The 24,743-nt window shown below is 51.8% G+C and overlaps 1 protein-coding gene across 4 annotated transcripts in view; it reads left to right on the top strand.

Annotated features, from left to right (window-relative positions):
* Positions 1–24,743, top strand: part of RPH3AL (rabphilin 3A like (without C2 domains)) — a 121,482-nt gene that overhangs the window by 48,994 nt on the left and 47,745 nt on the right. For 3 of the 4 annotated variants that reach the window (XM_057535871.1, XM_057535870.1, XM_057535869.1), the window contains exon 5: positions 15,596–15,682. The exons of the other annotated variant lie outside the window; for it this stretch is intronic. In XM_057535871.1, the coding sequence (XP_057391854.1) occupies positions 15,596–15,682 (87 nt within the window). The remainder of the gene's footprint in view (positions 1–15,595; positions 15,683–24,743) is intronic. 4 annotated transcript variants of the gene reach the window in all.

Raw genomic sequence — 24,743 nt, 5'->3', positions numbered from 1 at the left:
ACTGTCAGGTGGGTCTCTGGGGAGCCTAAGTCCAGAGGTGGATTTGGAGGAGGGAACGTGTAGTGGGTTGGAGAGAGCCTGTCGGATGCCGAATTATCCAATTAGCAATAATAAAGGCCTGAATTCAGGCAAGAGCAACCAGGATGGGGACTCCAAAGACGGTTAAGAGTTAGAAATAACAAAAGCTGCCAGTGATTGAGAGCTCACGCCGGGCCGGGCCCCTGCTTAGTTATCAGCCGCCCTTCCCTTCCCTGTAACTCCGTCTTTTCCAGGCTGCTCACACGCCCTTCAGGGGCAGGACTGGGGTGGGGACACTGGGCCTGGGCCCACCTTCTCTTGCTCCAGACGCCCTTCATCCTGCTCCCTGTTAGGCCTGGCCTCTCCCCTCGTCTGCATCTCTCCCAGGGCCGCAGACCTCTGCACTTCGGCTTCTGCTGCCTTCCTTTGCTCAGCACTCTCCCCAGATACACACATCCTACCCGTGTCTTAAGTCCAATTGAGGGCGCGGGTCCCTGTGTATGTCAGAGGATGGACATAGCTGGTGGGGTGGGATAGGGGCGGGGCCAGTGTTGCCTAAGCTCATACTGACTGCTACACCTGCACCTGCGCTGAGTGGACCGGGCGTCAGGAGTGCAGGAGAGCTCTGCCCTGGGCTCCCCCTGGGACCTCGGGTTAAAGTCCCTTCCCGCTCTGGGCCTCTCGTGCTCCCTGTGAAAGGAAACGGTTGGAGGGGTTGGAGGAGAGGGTCTCCTGGGCTGTCCAGCAGTTTCCTCCCGTGAAGCTCAGGTCGGCCCAGTCCTTGCAGGATCACCACCCCAGAACCTGCTCCCCAGGGGCCTGCACAGATCAGGGAGCAGCAGCAGCTGCAGCTGTGAGCTAAAGCTCATTTCTCTGCGTCTCCGGAACACAGCTCGGTTTGTTGTTATTTTAAAGCCACGGCAGGTTTGCTTCCCAATTGGCTTTGGCTCAGGCTGTGATTGAGTCTGTGTCCTCTACAGCAGGAGGAAGCCAGCGTGGGGGTCGGCATGTGCTTCTGAAAGCCCCCTCTGCCCCTGATGTTCCTGTCATGCCATAAGTCCCTCAGAGCCCCCTGGAGGTCGGTAGGCAAAAGGCAGTGATTATACCCATTTTCCAGATGGAGAAACTGAGGCTCAGAGGGATAACTTGCTCCTGGTGGCACAGCCAGGGCCTTGCAGTTCCTCCTACCTCTTGGTTCAGAACTTTGCCCACATGCCCTTTGGGAAGTAAAGAGAGCTGAAGACACGCAGGAGACCCCCAAAGGAAGGTGCTGTCTGGTGCCAGCTTGTCCGTGGAGTGCAGAGGGCATTGGCTAAGTGCCCGCAACACTGGGGAAGCGATGGTAGCCCCAACACTAGGACTCCCCATCCGTAGTCGGGTGTGGCACCCTGAGCACCCCTGAGGCAGGACCCTGCCCCCCAGAGTTTGTCACACCCCTAAGGTGGCTGAGCAGCAGCTGAACACACGTGGGTGTTTGTGGTTGTTGAGCCACTGGTCAGTGTGAGGCCAGCCCCTCCCTGAGTGGGCAGAGTGTCTGTAGGCTTGGGCTTGGGTTGGGTTTGGGGACACCAGCCGGGCTTCCCACTGAGACGTCCATCTGTCTGGCACCCCGTTGGGCCCCTCGCTACCCGCCTCAGTGGCTCTTCTCCCGGGGTCTGGTCAGTGTAGCGAGCCCGCTGGCAGCAGGAAGCCGTGTTGGCAAATCTGTTTAGCGGCTGTTACCAGGAACGGTAATTTTGTGCAGCCTCTTGTCCTCTGTTGTGGTAAATAACAGATAATGACATTTCCAGTCCGAGCTGTGGCCAGCGCCGCCCACGTGGCCCTCGCCTCGCCAGCTGCGCCCCGCAAGCTGCCACCCTTCTCAGGCCCTGCAATTCTTCATCGCTCTCAAATTGCCCCTGTTTTTCCTGCTGTGTCGCTTCCCGCACAGCTGTTTGCTGTTCACTGACCTTAACTGGAGGTGGATTTAGCCTGTCCTTCTGTTTCCCCGCGGGGAGACCAGGATGCCGCTCTTGCGGATAGAGGGAGCGGAGGGGAACACGGGAGGCGGGTCCTCACCAGGGCGCCCTTGAGCCCGGCCCTCCAAACCAGGAAGGAGCCAGGCCTTTCTCAGAGGGGCCTTTTGAGCTCTCCCCTTCCAAACCTTTTCCTCACCCTTGTCGTCCTGCCTTCCATAGGAGGGATGACTCTCCCAGGTTACAGATGCAGAAACTGAGGCTGAGAGAGGTTATGATCTGCCAAGCCTTCCAGAGACCCCTCTGCCCAAGAACCACATCTGCCTTTGCTGAGTTTCCAGGCGCAGACAGGAGTGTAGTCTGGGTCCCCCAGGGAGTGAGGCCCGAGCACCTACCTGCCACTGCGGGGCCTCCCCGCCCGGCTCCTGACTGCCTGCAGTGGAGTATCGTCCGCTTTCCAGCTCATTCTCTGCTTCTCTGCTTCTTCGTCTTGCTCAAGCGTGGCTTTTTCCCTCCGGCTGAAGTCTTCAGTGGCAGTCTACTGCGACTCTGTTCTACTGCCTAGAATAGAGTCTAACCGCCGCCACTTGGTATCCAGGGCCCTCAGTCCATTCATCGCCTGAGCACAGGCTGCTGACCTTAGCAGCGTAAACTGCATACCGGGCTGGGAGTTCCGAGGCCTGAGGGTCAGCACTGACTCCACCTGGCCCAGACCTGTCACCTTGCTCCCTGGAGCCCTGTTCCTGCACATCACCAGGGTCCTTAGTTGATCATTAGTGCTGTTGCTCCTGGAATGTTAAGAAGCCCTAGGGTGTTTGTCAAGTCCGCTGTATTTTTCAAATTAAAAAAAAATCAGTTCCAATGACAGGTACTTACTGGCTTCGAGGACATTTACTGTGTCCAGGCACTGGAGTGGGCACAGAGAAGGGAGAGGGTATTTTCACATAAACTGACCTTTTGAGAGTTAGGATAACCCTGGAAAGTCAGAGAAGACGGTGCTGACCCTGGGACAGGTGAGGCTGCCGAGGGCTGAATGTCCACACTGGGCTGGTGGGGGGAACCTGTGCTAACTTGGCTTCCTGTGGACCCTGGATTGGCCTTCTCTAGTCTCCCCAAGCCCTCCCCACTCCCCACCCTGTTCTCTTTGGCCCAGCAGCTTGAATTTGTTGTCTGGCCGACTGTCTGCATCCAGCCCCTCCCCTCTGGTTCTGCGCTGGGGCCCCTCCTGCCCCCCCAGGTCCTGGCCCCACCCCCACGGAGGCCCCTCCCCCTCCTTATGCCCTCCCCCCCCCACCAGCTCCATCAGAGCCCAAATGCTCATATCTCCTTCAGCCTAAACAAACATTTACGGAGCACCTACAGTGTGCCAAGCACCAGTCCAGGTTCCAGAGTGACCTCAGGGTCAGGCCAAGCCTCGGCCCCTCCTGAAGCACCTGTTCTAAGGGTGGTGAAACTGACAGTAGATGCACTCAGATCAGTATCGAAAGTTCACCCATCTACACGGCCTCTCACTTGCCTTGTGTTCCCAAGCTTCAGGCAACGCCGTGTGCTGGCCCTCCCTCGTCTCTGTCCCCTGCCTTCCTCCCAAGCTCTGGACCTGGGTGTCACCTGCGGCGCGACAGCTCTTCCAAGGAGTCCACTCGCACTGCAAGTACCCATGTGTCCAAAGCCAAATATTTTGCCGGCCGCTCGTCCCCACTCTGTTAACATGACCACCGTCCATCCTGTTGGCCAGCTGGCAGCCTCTAGAATGAACCAGAGTCCTTCCTTTTCCTCACCTTCCGTACCCAGCTAGGATTGGAATTCCATAGGCATCTGGGAGTGTTCTGGAAAAAGAGCCTCTGCTGAGAATACAGAGGACAAATTGACCAGGAGTGACTGAATCTGTATTTTCAGCAAAGGTGATTTTTCTGAAACTCAGATCTGATCGTGCCCCTCCCATCCTTAAAAACCACCATCGGTCCCCAGATGTCTGCAGAATCCCAACCCCACAGCCCATGATGCTTGTCAGTCAGCCCCTCCCTTCCTTCCTAGCCAACTACATGCCAGATACCTACTAAACTTGGGGATTTAAACAAGAACAACAATGTCCTTTTTCTAGAGGGGGCAAAGTCACGGGATAGACAATTTCAATATGATGCAATTAACACTCCTCTAGAGATGTTGACCCATACTGGGAGCACACAGGAGGGAGTAACTAGTGCTTCCCCTGGGGGGAAATCAAGGAAGGAGTCACAGAGGAGGAGACATTTGAGTTGTTCCTCAAGGATGTGTATGAGTTCGCTAGTCATGAGGCAAAGCCTGGGTGAATGCATAGAGGCAGGGAAGTACCTAGAGTGTTGGGAACAGGCAGTGAGGCGTTTGGGGCTGGCATGGTGGGCTTGGTGAGGCTGGCGAGTTAGGCAGGGGCCGAGGAGGAAGGCTCTCACATATGTTTGCATCCGTCTTCTCGTTTCTGTGCCCTCAGCCTGTGAGCCTCGCTGTGTTCTCCACCTAGTCCAGGGCCTGGTAGCAGCAGGGCCTTAGGAAGTGTTTGCTGAATGCTCTTGACGTCACTGGCCCAACCTGCAGCTAAAGTTGCTCCCCCACCGAATTCTAGGGGGAGGGATGGTGAAGGTCCACCGGAGACCCCCACCTAGCCTTCCCATGGAGATTTCAAGCGTTCCAAAACAGGGCTGTGACTTCAGTATCTTTGGGGGTCCGTCCCACAGGCTGGTCACACACCCTAGAGCCATAGAATTTCGGAGCTAGGATCTGCTCGGCACACCTGGCCAGGGGCTCCTTGCCTGGCCCTCCCTCCAAGTTATGGCTTTGGGCCAGCCCCAGAGGAGCCAGGCTCACTTGTAGCCTTAGCTGGGAGGCTGCTGATAGAGGCAGGGTGTTTTTAGGATGCTGGTTGTGAGGACAGAAAACCAAAATGATCCAGCCTCTTCTTTGGCTGTGCTCTTGTAACAGAGCCTGGGCCAGGCGGCTACCAGGTGGCAGGCACGCCTCTGGGTGAGAGATTATCTGTGGGAGGCCCCAGCCCAATGCTTCGGGAAAACAGAGGTTGGTTATACAACCATGGCCTGGCTGGGGGAGGCTGGAGCTGGCTGTGTCTGGGGCCTTTAATTCCCTGAGTTCATGTTCCCGGGATGGCCAGTGTCTGTCTCGGCAATGTGTCTTCAGACCACCACTGTCCACTGGAGAACCCCATCCACTTCCTCTCTCTCAGGACATCCGTTTCCTGGCCCCATCGGCATCCTTCTCAACTAGGGTGGGGGTCAGAACGGGCATGGGTGAGAGGCAAGATGGGGACTGGGACCCCAGTCCGGCCCTCCACTTACTCTCCTTGGGTGGCCCCGGACAAGTCACCTGGGCTGTCTGCCCCAGTGCCATCATCTGAGTGACTAATCTGTGTGAAGCACTCCTGCCGTGCCCAGCAACACAGTACGTGTTATATAAGCTCTTGCTTTTTATGATTATGAACCTGGGTCCCCATCCTGGCTCTGCCACCTCCTGGTGACGTGAACTTAGCCAAGCTACCCAAGATCTCTGAGGATGAGGATGCCTTCCTCATCCAAGGCATTCGGATCATAAAAACTCCCTCACAGGGCTGTTGTGAACATAAACGAGATTAAGTGTGATAACGTGTGTTGAGCGCTGAGCTGGGTGCCAGGCATGGAATAAGTGCTCAGTAAACGGTGACTATTATCATTACTATGAGTTCTAACTCTAAGTAACCACCTGGCAGGGAGCAAGAGGATGTGAGCCCGCTTCCTCCACCACCTGGGCCCTCCTCTGCCCTGACTCCCTCCCGGCCAGAGTGGGGTGGGAGAGCTGCAGGCCGCCGTGTGACGTGGCGGTCCCGGGAGACCGCTGGGCCAGGGATTTGGACGGAGCCATGTGGGCCCGCGGCTGAGAGGCCAGAGGACTTGATGAGCTCAACCATGGCCCAGGCCCCGCCAGTTCCAGGAGCGAGGGGTTTCTTCCTGTAGGGCTGGAAGGAGCTAGTGAGGGTTCCAGGAGTCGTCCCCGAAGGACTGGCGGGACCCAGGCGGGGAGGAGCCGGCCACGGTCAGAGCTTCAGGAAAGCTCAGCGTGGGTCAGGGAGCCCTCGCGTGGGCTGGACTCCACCTACCCCAGAGTCTTCCCCCCTCGGCAGGTTGGCCCAGGGACGGGGGGCCCTAGGGTGCACTCCAGGCCTGGGAGACTTTAGGAGGGTTGCGCCCGAGAACCCCTTATAGAACCATTCACTGATTACTTTTTTCTTTTAATTGAAGTATAGTTTATTTACAATGTTTCAGGTGTACAGCAAAGTGATTCAGCTATATATACATAGATATATTCTTTTTCAGATTCTTTTCCATTTAGGTTATTACAGACATCGAATATAGTTCCCTGTGCTATAGAGTAGGTCCTTGGTTTTTTTTTTTTAATTTTAATTTTAGAGTATAGTTGATTTACAATGTTGTGTTAGTTTCAGGTGTACAGCAAAGTGATTCAGTTATATATACACATATTATATATGCATATAACATATATAGATACATTCTTTTTCAGATTCTTTTCCATTATAGGTTATTACAAGATATTAAGTAGAGTTCTCTGTGCTATACAGTAGGTCCTTGTAGTTTATCTGTTTTATACATAGTAGTGTATGTCTGTTAATCTCTAACTCCTAATTTATCCCTTCCCACCCCCTTCCCCTTCCGTAACCATACGTTTGCTTTCTATGTCTGACGCCCATTGATTTCTACCCTCATTCACCCCGGGGGAGAGTCAGTGCCATCGCCTGTCCCCACACAAGGCCCCGTGAGACCCAAGGTCCCCTTAGAGGTTGAGAGAGAGAAGTGTGGAGTCCCCACCTGTCCTTCTTCCCCATCGGGACTTCAGAGCAGTTTCGTTTAGCCTTTCAAAACCCAGACTCCCTTTAGATAAATGTAGAAACCTTCCACCTTTTTTAATGCTATTTGAAATTTCAAAATAATATTTTATGTTTGAAAAAAGTGAGCATACTGTTGAATGTGCTTTTCCCGCTACAAGTGTCCTGTCCTCGGCCCTGGAGGGTCCGGCACGCCCTTAGAGGGGCACACCCCAGCCTCGGGGGTCGACGTTGGCCCTCGCCTGAGACGCACCGGCTCCCCGGCCATCCCCTCAGCCCTCATCCCTTCCATGATTTGTGCATAATTCCCTTCCACCCAGTGCTTCTGCCTTGTCACGCTTCAGTCTCACCAGGAGTCAGTGCTCCGTCTGCGCAAGCCAGTGTTTGCATGTCTCTTCCCCCCGAGGGGCTGAGTACCCACCGTGCCCCGCACAGCCGCCTGCTGAAGGAATGAATGAATTCCTCGAGACCCAGGGCCGTGTCTCACGTGGTCCCCCTTTTGATCGTACGTTATTAGATTTGCTGGTCTTTAAAACCTCCCTCTCAGCTTCAGACTGAATAACCCGTCTCCGCTCCTTTGCCCAAACTCTCATCTGCAGCTGTGGTGCATCCACTGGCCCCCCTGTCACCCACCGTGCATGCCCCCAGGGCCCGTCGAGACAGCTCAAATCTTTGCTTCCCACGTTTGCCTGGGAAAGAGGCAAAAACCGAGCACGGAGTCTCCGTTTTGAGAGGTGATGCTGAGGATAAGCAGGACCAGGAAGAGTAACAAGGGCAGGTGGGGGTGGGGAGCCAGCGGCGCCCCCACCTCCCGGCAGCCTGGCAGCCTCTTCCTGCCCGAGGTACCCCAGGTCCCATCAGGCACGCAGTGGGGCACGAGCACAGAGATGATCCAGAGCCACTTCCTAGGCATGCCTTTTTAGTACGCGCTTATGAATGTTCATCTCGAGCTCCTTCCATTGCCTTTTTTTTTTTAATTAATTAATTTATTTATTTTATTTATTTTTGGCTGTGTTGGGTCTTCGTTTCTGTGCGAGGGCTTTCTCTAGTTGCAGCAAGCGGGGGCCACTCTTCATCGCGCTGCGCGGGCCTCTCATTATCACGGCCTCTCTTGTTGCGGAGCACAGGCTCCAGACGCGCAGGCTCAGTAGTTGTGGCTCATGGGCCTAGTTGCTCCGCGGCATGTGGGATCTTCCCAGACCAGGGCTCAAACCTGTGTCCCCTGCATTGGCAGGCAGATTCTCAACCACTGCGCCACCAGGGAAGCCCCCCATTGCCTTTTTAACCCTCCTCTCTGCTCAGGATGCGGAGCTCACGGTAGCGAGTGGCAGGAGATGGAAGGCAGTGCTTTGGAGGCTAGTCCTGAAATCTGCAGTGCTGCCTTTCAGCTGGGAGAGGTGGCTGGGGGCTGCCCAGGGCTGGGGTCTGCAGGTGGTCCCCACGCAGCATCAGTGGCTCATCTGGTGGGGAGCTGGGGAGGGCTCACTCAAAGGAAGCAGGGCAGCCTTCCAGAGACTGAGGTGAAGAGTGGCGCTGCGTGGGTTAGTACACCTGCCACCCGCAGCCGGGACACAGGAAGGCTGGCGTTTCCCCGGCATGGCACCCGTGTTGGAAGCACAGAGAGACTTGTCTTCCTTCTGAAATTCTTCTCCGGTCGCCTCCTGGCTTCTGTCTCAGGCCAAGCAGCAGGTGGCTGGCATTCTTAAGGCTGTGCGTCTTTGGGTGACTCAGTATTTGCAGTGGTCAGGGCTCAGGTCAGCATGCCCTCAGCCCTGCTGGCCCCCAGACTGTGTCCTAATGAACAGAGGAGGGCCCTGGCTGTGCCCTCTCCCACTTGAGGCTTGACCGAGTCTGGTGTTCTGGAGGAGGGACCGGGGCCCAGGGAGCCAGCCCTGCCTTCACTTGAGCCGCCGGTGGAGAAGGAAGGCTTGGATGAGTCTCTTGTCTGAGCAGAAACCTGGGGCTCAAAGAGCACAAGGTTCACAACCCAGCTCCTCGTGGTCAGGTTACTTAGCCTCAAGCCTCAGATCCTGAGTTGATAAAATAGGGACCGTAATACCCACTTCTTAGTGTGGTTATGAAAATTAAGTGAGATTCTACATAAAGCACCTACCTTGATGCCTGGTGTAGCACCAGGGCTTGAGAAAGTATATAAATATTTATAATATGTACATCAATATCTAAAGTATATAAATATTTTTAATACGTACATCAATATCTAACGTACTGAAAGTCATTTGGCAGCAGAACCTGGGTTCCAGATACTGAGTCTGTCTATAGCAAGGAGGCCATGTCTAGCCCCTGCACTCCTGGCCCTCCAGGGCTGGTGATGCATCTCCAAGCCTGGCTGATGTCTTGGGGTTGAACAGGACTGATCCTGTGATCAGAGGGGTCAGTGACCCGTGGACACCACCTGAGGAGGTGGAGGGGGGTGGAGGCAAGGCTGACTATCTACATTTGAGCCACACTCAACCAACAGGTCCAGTCTCCCTCCTGTTTGTGCCTATACCTTCAGCTTCTTTAATCTATCCTGACCCACAAAAATCCAGATAGGGTCAAAAACTGAAGTCGGGGCAAGTGATTGCCCAAAACATTTAGCATAGCCTTCCTTGAAATAGGAATTCTGCTTACCCATTTAAAATAGATTTCAACTTAGCACAATTCGATTTATGTTTTGGCCGGTCTCCTTCCAGATATTTTTCTGTGCATATATCTACTTCTAAATAGATATAGGCACATATACATATTTATATGGTAGAGAATCACACTAGGCTTACTATTTATAACATGCTTTTTTAACTTAATTTATTGTGAACATTGCTCCATGTCAGTAAATACACAGTTCCGTCGTGATTGTTTTCATTCTTTCTGTTTACGTCGTCATTTTTATTGCCGAGTACCTTTCTCCAAAACACAATCGGATTTTTTTCCTTGCTGAAGATTCGAGTTCTAGCATGGGGAACAACACTGGCTGGCGTGAAATGCACACTCGTGGGCTGATTTCTTCACGTTGTTCGTGCCTGTGCTGTGATCGTCTGGACACAGCCATTTCTTTACCCTGCTTTCCTGGGGTGCGGGTCGGGGGCGACCACTCCATGAGCATCATTGCTGCCTGGTTCCTAAGGAGAGACCGTCTCACTGACAAATTTCAGTCGGTGAAACTTGAAACTTTTGGGCAAGTCCTTTTCCAGTTTCAGTCTTGAAGCTCTTGGGCAAGTCCTTTTCCAGATGAGTTTTGCTCGTTCATCAAGTCCTCCGCTCGATGGAACCCTCGTTGAGGACAAAGGGCCGTGCCTTGTTCATCCTCACCATTCCTAGAACAGCACCTTCCACCCAGTATTGAATAAATGTTTGTTGAATTGAAGCACCAAATATTTTCAAATTAACCATCGCCATTATTCATTCCTGCAGCACAGCGTACATTTTTCTGGCCTCTTTGTATGGAACATTTAAGCACAATTTCGTCTTTCTTTGGTGGGCTGAGTGTCGGGAACACCGCTTTCCGTGTGATGGATGACGCAGCGAAGCCTTCAGGGCCTGTCACGGAGGGCGTGGCTGATTCCCGGGTACTAAGTGCTCTGGAGGGGTGCGAGCAGTTTCGTTCCCACCCCCGCGTGGGCACCGCACCTGCTCCCCTCTACTCGGCAGCAGCTTGGGGACTCCGCCATGGAGCGTGAGGGCTCTGCGTGGAATGAGTCAGGGGCTCACGGTGAGGATGGGAAGGCCGGCCTGGGAGTGAGGTACCCGAGCTCTGTGGTCTCCCAGACCTTGTCGTGCCTCTGACTCTGACCTACAGTGTGGGAAGGTGAAGGTGATGATGTTGGATGGAGAGGCGGGGTTCCAGGGAGTCTTGGGGTGACCGAAGTGGCCTAGGGTATGAGGATGCCCAGGAGGGCACCCCACAGACCTTGGAAAGAGTCTGAACACACAGTCAGCCTGCAGGATGCCCCCCTGGGGAGGCAGGCAGGAGTGGTCACGTGGAGGGCGGGGCACACATCTCTGCCGCCACCCTTAGCAAAGGACCCTCAGTGTCATTTCCTCTGTGGCCAGCCCAGCCTGGATTCCTGCCCCGCCCACTGAGAGTGAGGCCCACCGGGCAGCAGTCCCATCACCCCTGACACCCCACCCCAGAGGAGGCTCTTCCTTGTCTGATCTCCCGTCGCCTGACCAATCAGCATCACTCAGTGCGGACGGGGCACCCCCTGCCCCCTGCTGCCCAGTGAGTGTTTCCTGTTTCTGTGCGTCTCTTCCCACCAGCAGGTTGGCACATTCCAGGAGGGGCCACACGTTGCCTTCTCAGGTGTAATGTTAAAAGTAGCTCTCATTTGTTCATTCGTTTATTCCACAAAAATTCATCATGCCAGATACCAGAAACAGGAAGGTGAACAGAAACAGACGCGGCCTCTGCCCTCTGGTTGTTGACAGCCTAGTAGGGGAAGTGATCGTAGTTACACAGCCACACAAATGAGGGTAAGTCTCAGTGGAGGAGAAGAGGCAAGAGCCTGTTAGGGAAGCTCCAACAGGGTAAGAAGGCAGGGAAGGCTTCCATGAAGAAGCGGTGCTTTTGCTTTTGCTGAGGTCTGAAGGATGCACAGGCTAATAAGGAGAGTGTGTGATCAGGTACATCCCAGACAGAGAGAGCCGCACGTGCCAAGGTCCAGTGGCAGGAAGAGCAGATTGAGGACCAGGGGCTGAAGTCAGGCCAACACGGCTGGGGCTTGAGATGGAGAACGAGGCAGTAGAGTAGGGGAGAGGGGTGCAAGCTGAGGTCACAAGGAGATAGGTCTACCCTGAGCAGGCATCATGCATCATGTGGAAGGGTGTGGTCTTCATCCAGAGGGCAACAGGTAGTCTCTGGAGGCTCCTAAGCTGGCAAGGACGGTAGACAGGACGTGACTAGATTTGCATCTTGAAAAGATCACGCTGGCTTCCATGCTGGGAACCAACTGGAGGCTGGCCAAAGTGGGGTGGGGCCATGGTGCAGGCCCCGGAGATGGCAGTATGGATAGGGAGGGTGTTGGAGGAGAGTGGACAGTTCTAGTGAGATTTAGAGTTCTTGGAGATGGATTATTTGGATGGGCATGAGGGAGAGTGAAGATCAAGGATGATTCTGGGTTTTTGGCTTATATGACTGATGCGTGTGGCATCCTTCACTGAGACAGCTGTGCAGGACTATGGTTGCTGCCTGCTCCTTACCGTGTACTGTGCTGAGCACTTTCGTCAATCATCTCCTTTGACCCTCCTAAGTGTGACATGAGCCTGCCTGTTACCACCGTTTTCAGGACAAGAAAATGAAGCTCAGAGAAGGTTAATAACAAGTCCAAGGTTGCATCTAAATGGCAGACTCTGCGCTCCCCTGCCCCAAAGCCTGTGTCCTGTGGGCTACACCCTGAGCCACCCCCTTTCCCCGTGCATGTTCTGGGATGGGATGTACATTTGCAAAAGGAATGCAAGGAGCGTCTGAGTCAGGCCCAGAAGCTAGACTTGGTTTGTTTAACGCTCAGACACAGTTTGAGGCTGCAGGAAGCATGAGAGAGCCAAGCCCGGGAAGCCAGCGCTCACTCACCCCGGGCAATTCCGCTCAATGGAAACCCACTTGGCAGGGAAGCTGGTGGCCACTCCCAGGCCCGGCTGTCCTTGACACGACTGTGCAGTGTTCCCTTTGCACTGGGTTGATGTTGTGGCCGGCTCACACTCTCTCTCACTGGCTTTTTAAAATACCACCTGCTTAATTTTCTTTATTGGAACCTGGAACAAAGACCAAGCCCATAAGGGGAAAAGGCTCATTATTCTCTTCTTGGTCGAGATTTAATAGAACAGCAATTATGTATTATTTGAACTGGGGCATGTTATCTTTTTGCTGGCCCGGATTCCCCAGCTAGAGACGCTGGAGCTTGTAAAGACGGACCAAGAGATGGCTGGGACTGACCGGGGGTTCCACTAGTGATGGCTGGTAGCCTGAAAACAGGGCTGCCCATGGGCCAGGGAGGGTATGCCCTGTCATGTCACCCCCAACTCCCTCCAGAACCCCACAGGACAAGGGGAGGAGAGAACATTTGGGACATGCCATCCATCCCTCCCCAACCAGGACTGGGAGCTGACCCAACAGCCTTTGACCCTGCCTCTGGAAGGCGACTGGTCCACACGGCTCCTGCCCCCAGGTCAGGTGGTTCCGTGTGCTGTGTTCTCTGGGTAGAAGACAGGACACAGCTTTCAAGCACTCTCTCCTAGCTTCTTTCCCTGCCGCCCAACAGCATAGATGATCAGTCAGTCAATCAGATGCTATTTATCGAGGGCACGTGCACGCCCATCCTTCAAACCCTGCTTAAATGTCACTCCTTCAAGGCAGCCAGACATGCCCTTTGGCCTGGCAGGCAGGCCGACCTGGGACTGAGCGTTGGGTGCCTCACCGGGCCCCACCCTCCCAACACAGGGCTGTGCTCCACGTGGGTGCTCAGCTCTCCTAAGGTCCAGAAGAGAGGAGCTTCCCAAATCCTGATTGTCGCTACCTAACTGTGGGACTGCGGGCAGTCTTCAACATCTCTGAGCCTCATTTTCTTCGCCCGTATGATGGACATCATGACACCCACCTCCTTCACGCTCTGTTGCCGGGGTGGCAGGGCCGGGTGCTCCATAATGGGAGGAACTGGTCTTCTCTCCCGATTCCCGGCAGCGTCGTCTGACTCAGCAGCCTTGGGAGGGGGTCAGGGCACACTGCGCGCTTGGAGGACAAGCTGTCGTCGAACCCTACAAGCATGTAGAAAACACAAGAGGAAAACCTCGCCTCTCTGAGATGGCTCCGCTAATTTTCCCACGTGTACCATCTATTCGGGATCATGGGAATGAGCAGGAAAAACAGCCAGCTGGCTTCAGCGCCTCCTTCCTCTCTTTACCCCAGGGAGGAGGGGCCCGTGTGTGTTTCTTGAGGCCCATCTTATGGGCTTATGGGGGCCCCTGTCCTAGAGGTAGAAGGGTTGGGGTGAGCATTGGAAGGGGTAGCAAGAGGCAGCTCTAGTGGGGAAGGGAGAGTCTCCAGACTGGTGGCTTGGGGCTCCAGGGGGACGGGCTGCTGGCCCCCAGAGAGGCGGCACCCCAGCCTGGCACAGATCCCAAACCCAGGCCTGACACAGAAGTGGCCAGGCCCCTTCCCCCTCCGAGGGACCGTGGGAGCTCAGAGGGAGAGCAGCACAGCAGTGAGCGGTCCGGCAGCACCCAGGGGACCCTTCCCAGACGTACTGCGCCACCAAAGAAAGACCCCAAGCCTGGGACCTTTGCGAGCGCCGGGCCCAGACAGACTGGGATGGACTTCTCTGCCAACCCAGAGGGACAGGAGCTTGGAGCCGATTACAGTCTATTTGGAGAAAGAAAAGAAAAGTGACATTTCTTGTACCTGCGGGTCTGATGGAAGCAAATGCACACCCCCCACGAATGTGTCATAGCTCCCCTCCTGCCACAAGCTGGTTCCTCACCTCCTGTGGTCCCACTGCCCAATCAGGCGGTGACAACACGCTCTGAAAAGCCAAGCTGGTGGCATTTCCCTCTCCGTGGAGAGGTGTGCTCCTTGCTCAGTTGGCAGCCTGCAGAAAAGGCCAAGCCGCAGATGTAGCCTTCCCTCGACAGGAGAGAGAAGGAGAGAGCCCCAAGCCCCGCAGGGACCGGGCGGCTTCCACGCAGCGGCGGAAAGATGGATTGATGAGCTGGTGTGACTGTTCTCTGAGGAGGACACGCTGTCCCTGAATCAGACTCTGCCTGGGTTAGCCCAGAAGAGGCCTCAGCCCCACCAAGTGCCCCTCTGCCGCCTGGTGCTTTTCATCTGGCTTTTTCCCACCAGGGCTTGTGGCTGTGCATCTCGGGGAAGCAAAATATGTACCGAGAAGTTATATGATCTTCAGCAACTCTGTAGAAGGAGAAGCGCTGCAGAGACTAGGTTCTGGCTGCTTACGTGTCCCGGGGCAGTTATACAGCAGCTCTAGAGGCAGACCTGAGTCTGTTACTTACTTGCTGCGTGAACTTGAGCAATTCTCAAACTACTGCCTGTAAAGTGGGCCTAATTCTTATATAATAGGGGTCCTGGGATCGTTAAATGAAGGGCCTCGGCATCAAGGAAGTGCCCAAGCGGTCACTGGTATTTCTCACCATATCATTGTCTTACCTTGTCAGGCACACAAGTGAGTTTTTTGCATGGTTATATACAAATGTCTGTTTTCTTTGCTCCATGTTCTTTTTTTTTTTTTTTTTAATTAATTAATTAATTTGTTCCTGGTCTTCCCCTTCCTTTCACTATTCCATGCTCTTTTTTGTTTGTTTGTTTTTGTTTTCTTTGTTGAACAACATCATTTCCTGCCCACATTTCCAGGGACCGACACAGTCCACTGTGTTAAGGCCGTATCATATTCAGTTGTGTTTGCCTGGATCGGCCTCTGGCATTGGGCGTTTGGGTTGTTTCCAGTTCCTTGCTATTGAAAATGACGCAGCTGTGACTCTCAGCAAGCTTATTTTTTTTGACGTGATCCCAACAGGATGTACTTGTGCGGGTGAATTTCTATCACGGAGATCCTTGGATGGGCACACCTATTGTGCCCCAAAGCCAGCTACGGGTTTTAGATGATCTGTATCCTTTGGTTATCTCCCCTTGGGGCCTGAAGCAAAACCATCCCCTCAGAAGGTGCCAAAGGGCTCCTTGGTTATAGTTTTCCCAGCCCCTCAGCTGAGGAGGAAGGGCCTGAGTGCTTACGTTCCCGTGTCCTCTCTCTTGTAGAAAGTCTGCACCAAATGCGGGATCGAGGCCTCCCCCGGCCAGAAGCGGCCCCTGTGGCTGTGTAAGATCTGCAGTGAGCAGAGAGAGGTAGGGTACCCGGGGCAGCGGGGTCTGGGGGGGGGGCCTGGGCGGGGCCGGGGCGTGCACGAATTCGGGGAAGTTAATGGTTGGTCACGGAGAGGGGCTTCTCAGAAGGCCAAGGAGGGCCTACCAGGGGCTGCCCGGGACGAGGGTGGGGAGGGCAGCCGGCTGGCTTGCCTGTTCCCCAGTGCAGAGGGGGCAATGGGCCCTGGTTCTGCTCTGCCTGGGGTCTGTGGTTTCAGTGGGGAGCCCCTCGCACTGAGTGTAGGTTGCAGGTGGCATTTCATGGGCATCTGTTATTATTATCATAACAGAAATGGCTGCCCCGGGTTGAAGGTTTACTCTGCGCCCGGCACCGTGCTAAGTTCTTTACACGAATGAATTCATTTCATCCTTATGCAACACCCGGGGCCGGTGCTGTTATTATCCCCTTTCAATGATGGGGAAATGGAAACGCAGGAGGTTAAGTATCTTGTGGGCACCGAGCTAGTTAGTGGGTCTGACAGCCGTGGTCTGCTGTGATGACGCCGCCCCCAAAGTCCCTTCTGGTTCTAAGTTCCTATCATTCTACTTCTGATTCCATTTGAAGGGAAGAAATCAAGGCTCAGCAAGGGCTCTGAGGCAGTAACAGATGGGGGGCTCGAACCTACGTCTCCCAACCCCAAACCCAGGGCTTTCCTCACTGTACCAGGATCAGGAGTGGGGCTAAAACAGTGGAGGACATTGTCAGGCAGCTCCTGGGGGAGGTCATGGGCCAGGGATCTCAGGAACAGAAGGAGTCGGGTAGAGGGAAGATGCCCCAGGTTTTCTAGATGTGGATTTATTTTTTTTACTTATCTGCTTGGTGATTAATATGCGCCTTTCATCTGAGGATCCATAAAATGTCTTTAGTTAGGGAAACTCCTCAGCCATGATATCCTTGAATGTTGCTGCCCTGCCATTCCAAGTCTCCCATCCTGGAAACCCTGTGGGATACAGTTCCAAGCCTCTCCATCCATTCTCCATAGCTCCCAACTCTGCTTTCTCGTTTTTTTCTTTACCTTTCTGAGATACTTTCTGGGTAAATTCTTCAGTACTGCTTTCCAGCTCGCTAAATCTTGGAGACTCTTTGTTGGTTGTCTCTCTCAGCGACAGCTTTCCTCGGGTGTTTTGGAATTGGGGTTTGTCTGCTCATCTTGAGTGGGAGTCCGTCTCTCTCTCTTCCTCTCCTTGCTCATCACCTCCACCCAGCTCTCCTTGCCGAGTGATTTCAAGTTGCCTCCACCCAGGTCCTGGGTCCCCCGGCGCAGGGCCAGCTGTCTTGGGTTAGTGATGAGCTGCGTGTTCACAGCGATAATGGGATTATTCCTGGAGCCAATCGTCAAAGCCATAGGCAGTCTGGCCAGGCCCTGGCTACGTGTGTGCTTCTTCCAGCTTCTCTCACTGTTCACATTCACAGATAAGCTTTAGTCTTAGGACGGTGGTGAGGTGGTATCTCTGCTTTTTTCAACTTCCTCTCTCAGATGGAAAATGCTTTCACCAGCCCCCATTTCAGGGACTGGTCCCCCACCTCCCATGGAAGACTTTTAGTCCCTGTACCCCTAGAAAACCAATCTTCCAGCTCCCTCCACCTGCTTCTGGGTTCTGAGTCAGCAGGCTGTGCCTTCAGCCCCTCAAAATAGTAAATATTTGGAGCTTCTGATCCATCGAGATATATATCTTACTTCTGAGCACAGTTGAGCTTCCTTGTTGGAATCTTTTCATGTATCACTGCCGTGCCTTTGGAACAGGGAAGATAGTAGGCAGGGCCTCCAAGGGTGAACTAACATTCTAGTCTGTCTTGCCCAGAAGTCCCTGATTTCTCATCCTGAAATGGAGACGATAATACCTATTTCATGGAGATACTGTGAAAATTCAGCAACATCATTACAGTAGACAAAGTGTACAGAATGTCCAGCCTAGAATAGGCACTCCATCAATATTAGAAGCCTACCTCTCTTACCCAGCTGAAAATTCCCCCTCTGAACTTGAGGTCCTTCTGGGCTTCAAGGGGTCCCTTTTAAGATGCAGGCATCCACGAGAGAGGAAAATTCCCTAAAATACTATCTTGTAGGAGATTCCTGAGCAGGATGACAAGACGCGGCTGAGCTGTGGGGAGGACAGAGATGAAGGAATTGTCCAGGAAAAGGAGGGGGATGAGAGGAAAGACAAATTTAGCAAATGTAATAATTTAGTGGAGGGCTTGGGTGGGGGTCAGCTGCCCCCGTCCAGCCCCACCATGAGTTACCCTCACGCTCATTAACAGTCCTGAGCTACCGCTGGCAGCGTCCACCACTAGCCCGTCCTAATCTCCGAGCGCTCCAATGCCCAGAAAAGTCTGAAATAGCTTAGGATGAATTTTCTTATCTTTCCTAAAGTAAAGAATATGAAGCTGTGCACTATGCTATCAGTTTGTCCTTGAGTTTCTAGAGGCTGATAAAACTGAGCAAGATCAAGGATGCTGTATTCCTTTTCTGCAGGACCAGGCAGACTGTGGACATTTAGGAGGCGTGGACGGGCCCTGAAAGTATGTGTGTCTGTCCGGGTGCCTGTGGATACCATACCCAAGTGCTGCATTTTCCTGCCTGCTTTTAGGGTGGGAGAGTGCCAGGGAAATTGGTTTCCTAATGCCTTTTTTTTTCCGTAGAAAAATATCTAATCTCAACAAAGAGATAGCTAAATAGAAAGAGCATTTGAAATGTCATTTTAAGTGCCACATAGAGCTGGTTCTGAGTCTGTGATAAAAATGTGGAGTTCTGTCGTGCAGCAAAAACCATGTGCTGATGGAAGATCTTGCCTTTTCTGATGGAAACTCTCATATTACTGTGCCCAAACACCCTTATCTTCTTTTTCCATTTGACTCTTCTCTGCTGTCATCTTTGGCTGTAATTATAAGTATTTTTTTCTGGAGTGAGTTGAATGTTGGTTACATGTCCCTGGGACCGTCAGGTTGGCATTGCTGCCTGTTGTGTGCACTTCAGTGATGCAGTGGTGTCAGCTTCAGCCCCTCTGCTCTTGAGGAGCTTACAGTCTCACGCATTTATTTGTTCGGGCATTCAATGCTTATTTATTGGACATCTTCTATGCACCAGGCAAAAGAACTCTTCTCATGGGAGATGGAGACCACATACGCAATAAAGTAAGTTCTGCCATGTCACAGATGGTGAAAAAGTACTTGGTAAAGGGGACGGGGTGATGGGAACATAGGGGTAGCTGCTATTTTATACAGGGGTCAGGAAAGGGCTCACTGATAAAATGTCATTTGAGCTGAGGTGTGGAACACACTATGTGGCTGTGTGGACAGAAAGCATTCCAAGTAAAGGGCACTGCAAGTGCAAAGGCCCTGAGGCAGGTATGTCCTTAGTAGGTTTGAGGAACAGCAAGGACAACAGTGTGACTGGAGCAAAGTCAGGTTCAGGAGAGGAGGTCAGAGACGTGCCAGGGGGTCAGATCATGTTGGTCCTTGTAGATCCTTGGAAGGACTTTGGCTTTTACTCTGAGTGAAATGGGGAGCCCTCGAAGGTCTGAAGTAGAGGAGAGGCATGACCTGAATCCTCCCCCAATTTTTAAAGGATACTCTGGCTACTGTGTTGAGTATAAATTATAGACTATAATGTCAGAGTTAGTACCATGATATTTCATCTTTCTTATTTAATATTACCCCAGATATTTAAGTTCTTGACTGTTGTTACCCTTAGAAGTTTTCATATTTTAAATATTTTATACATTTTACTCTTTTCTGATTATAAAATTAATATGGATCATTGACATTCACAATGTATAGAAAGCATAAAGAAATATACACCCTCCCAAAATTCATGATCTTACTATCCAGAGACAATCACTGTTAACATTTTGGCATAATTACTTTCTATCTTTTCTCTGTGTCTTTTTTCTTTATATTGTTGAATCTCTGTTTTAAAATTAACATTTTATCGTAAACAGTTCTCAGTGTAATCAATAACTCTTTGTAAACATTCTGTCATATGGATATTCTGCTAATTTAAGCCATCTGAGTTATTTCCTTTTTTCCTTCTCATTGCTAATTGCTTTATATATCTGTGTACATAGCTCTTTGCCTACATTTGAGATTATGTCCTCAGAATGGATACTTAGAAGGGAAAAATAAACATCAGTGTTTATAGTACCTCTTTTCCTATAGACCCTTGAGTTATTGCTTTTGACTTATAATTAGCTGGCTATGTGATCTTAAATAATGACATGTGGACAGTGTATTTTCTGAGTCTTTTGCTATCTGGTAATAGCTGTTGCCTTTATACAAAAAAGACAGTGACTTGACTGATAATGCAATTGATCATAATCTTTCCCACTCAAAATTCTGTGAGTTTGGCTTCTGTTGTCTAACCAACCACACGTGAAAAGAACCACCATGAGGGAGAGTAGGCAAATGTAATGACTAGGAGAATCAGTGCCCAGAGAACTAGAGATAATAGTGAAACTGTGAAAGAAATATAAATAAAGTTTTTTTTTTTGGCCTCACTGCGTGGCATGTGGGATCTTAGCTCCCCGACCAGGGATCGAGCCCGTGCCCCCTGCAGTGGAAGCGTGGAGTCCTAACCACTGGACCGCCAGGAAAGTCCAAATAAGTTTTTAAATTAAGTAAAAGAGATAAGAGAAGCAATAGAAGCCAAACTGAACAAATAGGACATTTGAAAAAAGAATGAGCAAATTTGAAAAAGAACCAAATGAACCATTTTCATTTCTAAAAATGAAAAATGTTATTAAGGAATTCACAAACTCAATCAAATGATACTTCAGTAATTTTTTAGAGCAGTAAACCTTGTCATTAACAGACACAGATGTTTCCTTATCATTTGCTTCTTATTCATTGTTTTTTATTTTTGATCCCTGGTTGGCACTCCCAACAGCTTGGAGTCCCTGGCCCCTGATATCCACTGTACTGACTGCCATGAATATGATGTTTTTTGTGACCACACAAAACTACAGTCTTTACCTAATTAAACCAGCTGCTTATATAAGTGTTCGGTCTCCCAGCTCCCTGTCCCACCTCATTTCTGTCCCCTCTGTGGATGGGCACGTTCTTTGGTCACTTTCCTGGTTTCCTTGTCAGCAAATTAATAAACTCTGATATAAGTTCAAGATTTAAAGACACAGAAAAGGGAATAAGGGACTTCCCTGACAATCCAGTGGTTAAGACTTCGCCTTCCAATACAGGGGGGTGCAGGTTCAATCCCACATGCCTCATGGCCAAAAACCAAAACATAAAACAGAAGCAATATTGTAACAAATTCAATAAAAGACTTTAAAAATGATCCACATCAAAAAAAAAATCTAAAAAAAAAAAGAAAGAGAAGGGAATGAGACATCCCTCAGTGGACTGGTTAAATAGCACATCAGGCACACCTGCAGAACCCCAGGGAAGGACCTTGTGAACCAGAAGACAGTTTCCAGGATGTGGTGTAGGCAACAAGCAGATGTAGCCCGTGAAGTCAAAACTGAGAACAGGAGAAGGCAGCCTGACAAGATCTGATGCTCAGCATAAAGTAGTTCTGAAGGCAAGAACGGAGACGTGGGGGAGAAGTCTGAAGCCAGGTGTATGCTTTTATTCCCTTTTAAATAACCTGGTAGTATTATTTATGCCTATATTTGGAAGTTAATAATTTTATCTGGATATGACTAGGTCATTTTCACTGATTTTTGTCTAGGACAAACATATTTGGATCTTCCATTCAGAAAAGCTTTTCAATTATGTTTTTGCTTATTGCTTTGTTCCTGAACTAGTCTGGTCTCGGGAGCACTTGTAATTTGAAGAGTGCATTTCCATTCTCTGCCTTGTGTGTTTATCATCTTCTACCAAGTCATTTTCAAGTTCTTTTCATTTTTCCCTCCATTCTGAAAAATCTTAAAACTTTTCTTCCATGTGACTGATTCCTTTTTTTTTTTTTTTGGTCTGACTTTGGTGGTTTCCTGTGTTTGGTCTTGGTGGTTGCACATGTGCCTTTATCCCCCTCCTGATGCTGTGAGAGCTGCAGGCCCAGGGTTTACCAGAAGCAGCTCAAGCACTGTTCACAGCCCCTTTCCTTTGTCTGGGATTCTGCTCCATGGAGGAGGTACCTTGATTCTCCTGGGACCTGGCCCTCTGGCCATCAGAACTAGGGAGGACTTGGAAATCTGTAGCCCCTAGTTTGGCTCTCCCCCCTCTCCCCACTCTCCCACGATTGAGCTTTACTTAAGAAAACACACCTTCCCAGATGCGGTTCACTGTTGCCAGCTCCTTCCCACTGCTGCCGGTTGTTTGCTGGGAGTCTATCTCCCATCCATAAAGACGGAATTAGAGGAGGGAAGACAGCCCCTGAGCAGCACCAGAAACCCGTAGTCATGCCACGCCAGGAAGGCTGCCCAGGGGCAGCCCCAATCCTGCACCCTGATCCCTGCTAGGCAGGCAAGGGTGGGTGGGCCAGTGACACCCGTTTCATCCATCCCACTCGTCTGTCTTCAGAGAGGAGACTGACTGTAGGTGAAATGTCAGATCCCTCCTGTGCTGGTGTTCGTGTGCCCTTTATTCACGAGCTTTCTTGGGTGTGTTAGTGTGAGCTTGGGAAGGACCTCATCAGGGGCTTCTAAACACATGACGTTGCAAGCCAGAAATTCACGTCATTGATTGTTTAGCCTTTAATCCGATTCATTTAAAAAAAAAGAGTGACTCACTCAAAGTTATACTGTAATCAGGGGGAAAGTTAATTGGAATCCAGATTCCCCAGGATTCTAGAAAACATTCCTGCAGCCTCTAAAATGTACCTGTGGAGTAGGAAGGCTTCTCTGAGGATGCAGGCATTCTCTGAGGGGGATGAGCTAGAAAGGGGAGAAGGCCAATTTGTAAGTAATTGGAAGCTGATTAATACAATTAGAGCACTCTTCTCTGCTCAGCGTCTGCTGTGCCTTCCCGGTTTCACTCCGCATCCTGATTATAACTCAGTAGAGGCTGGGCTGCACTATCACTGACTGTGTCTCCTGCAGGGCTTTTCATATGGAAGGTGTTCCGGAAAGATTTGCTGATTGAAAGAGACATTTGCGAAAGAGGAAAGCGGGTTCCTTGTTTAGATCACTTTAGAACCTTTTCCCAGCAGGGGGCTTTTGATTTCCCTGTAGTCTTATCACAGATGGCCCTGGCTGGGGTCCCCCGGTGCCCATCGATGCTAGGTCTGTATTCCTGCTTCCCGCCCCCTCTCTCCTCGTGGCTTGTTGATTGACTGAAAGAGGAATTTGTGGAGTAGGAAAGTGGCTTCACATGGCGGTTTTTAAATCATCTCAACCCCCCACCCCCAGGCTGAAGGGTAACCAGTAGCCCAGTTAGGGCCCCTGGGGAGGGTCCACCTTGGCACAAGCCTGCAGGAGGCTGGGAGAATCAGGGGCTCCCTCGCTCCCAGCTGGAGCCCGTGGGAAGCAGCCATGCCAGCCGAGCCCAGCATCCTCGTGGCACTTGGCTCCCAGGAGGGCAGCCCGTGCTCACTGCAAGCTGCCATCTGCTTCCCCACTCTGGTTCTCTTCTGGCCCTGCTGTTACTTGCAGTTTGGATTTTTGCTGCAAACAGCTTTGCCAGAGGGTCGCCTCCGGAGGCCCGGGAGTGCGCGCAGGAGTGGGAGGCTGGCATGCGGGCGGCTGCCTGAGCGCCCCGCCATCTGTGTCTGGCTCGCTCTGGGCTGCTGCCACTGCAGCCCCAGGGGACCCGGATGGTCACACTTCCTCAGTGTGTTGGCCATCGCCCACGTGCCCTGCTCTGCCAAGTGGAGCAGCTATCAACGCAGGCGGAAGCAACAGGAGGAGGAGGGTCCTGGGGCCCAGCAGCCCCCCTTCCTCCTGTGGGGAGGCACAGTGGTCTCCCACCCCTCCCTGCCCCTTATTTGGGGTGCCTACCTGAGCCTGTGCCCATGCGCTGGAGAAAGAACTTTCCTCTCTGAGGTGCTGCCTGATCCAAGAGGGAACTGACTTTCTCACCGCTGCACTCCAGTCCGCTGAGCCTGGTGTCCTAGCTGGGGAGTCCAGTCTGGCTCTGAGTCGCAGGCATTAACTCAGCGCCCACTGTGGGCCAGTCAGTGTCTCGCTTCATCCTCACTGGAGCCCAGTGAGGTATTCACTCTTGTCCTCGTGTCACTTGCCCAAAGACACCAGGAAGTAATTGATGGACCAGGGGTTGAAGCCAGGTGTGTCTGCCTCCAAAACTCCTTCTGACAACTCTACTGTCTCTTCATGCATTCATTCACTTATTCATTCATTCCTATAATAGTCATTGAGTATTTACTATGTGCTGGGCACTGTCTTAGGCCCTTGGAAAATAGTGATGAACCAATCAGCCAAATATCTCTGCCTTGAGTTTACATTTTAGCAGGGACCAGGGGAGGAGCAGAGGAACAGACAATAAACATAACTGTTGCAGGAAGGGGGACCCCTTCCAGGGCCCAAGAGTGGGCTCTTGTCTAACACTTGGAAATGAATTGTCCGAGGAGACACACGTGCTGACAAAGCAAGAGACTTAATTGGGAAGGGTCACACGGGCAGAGAGCAGGAGGGTAAGGGAACCCAGGAGAACTGCTCTGCCATGTGGCTCGCAGACTCGGGTTTTATGGTAATGGGGTTAGTTTCCGGGTTGTCTCTGGCCACTCATTCTGACTCAGGGTCTTTCCTGGTGGCGCTCGCATCACTCAGCCAAGATGGATTCCAGCGAGAAGGATTCTGGGAGGTTGGTAGTCTGGGCTGGCGTCTCCTCTCTCCTTTTGACCTTTCCTGAATTCTTCCGGTTGGTGGTAGCTTGTTAGTTCCCCGTTCCTTACCAGGACCTCCTGTTGTTAAGATAACTCATGCAAATGGCTACTATCTTGCCTGGCCAGGGTGGGCAGTTTCAGTCAGTGGTTCCCCTAACATAACCAAACTTAATAAATGAGCAAATTATACAGTATATTAGATGTTGCAGGGGAAGAAGAGAGTAGAACAGAGCAAAGAGATCAGGAGTGTGGGGTGCAGGGTGGGGAGGGAGGTAGCCATGTTGAAAGTAGACCAGCCACCATGTCAC

The sequence above is a fragment of the Balaenoptera acutorostrata genome, chromosome 20 (assembly GCF_949987535.1).
Source record: "Balaenoptera acutorostrata chromosome 20, mBalAcu1.1, whole genome shotgun sequence".
NCBI lineage: Eukaryota > Metazoa > Chordata > Mammalia > Artiodactyla > Balaenopteridae > Balaenoptera > Balaenoptera acutorostrata.
This window is presented reverse-complemented; position numbering and strand designations above follow the sequence as displayed.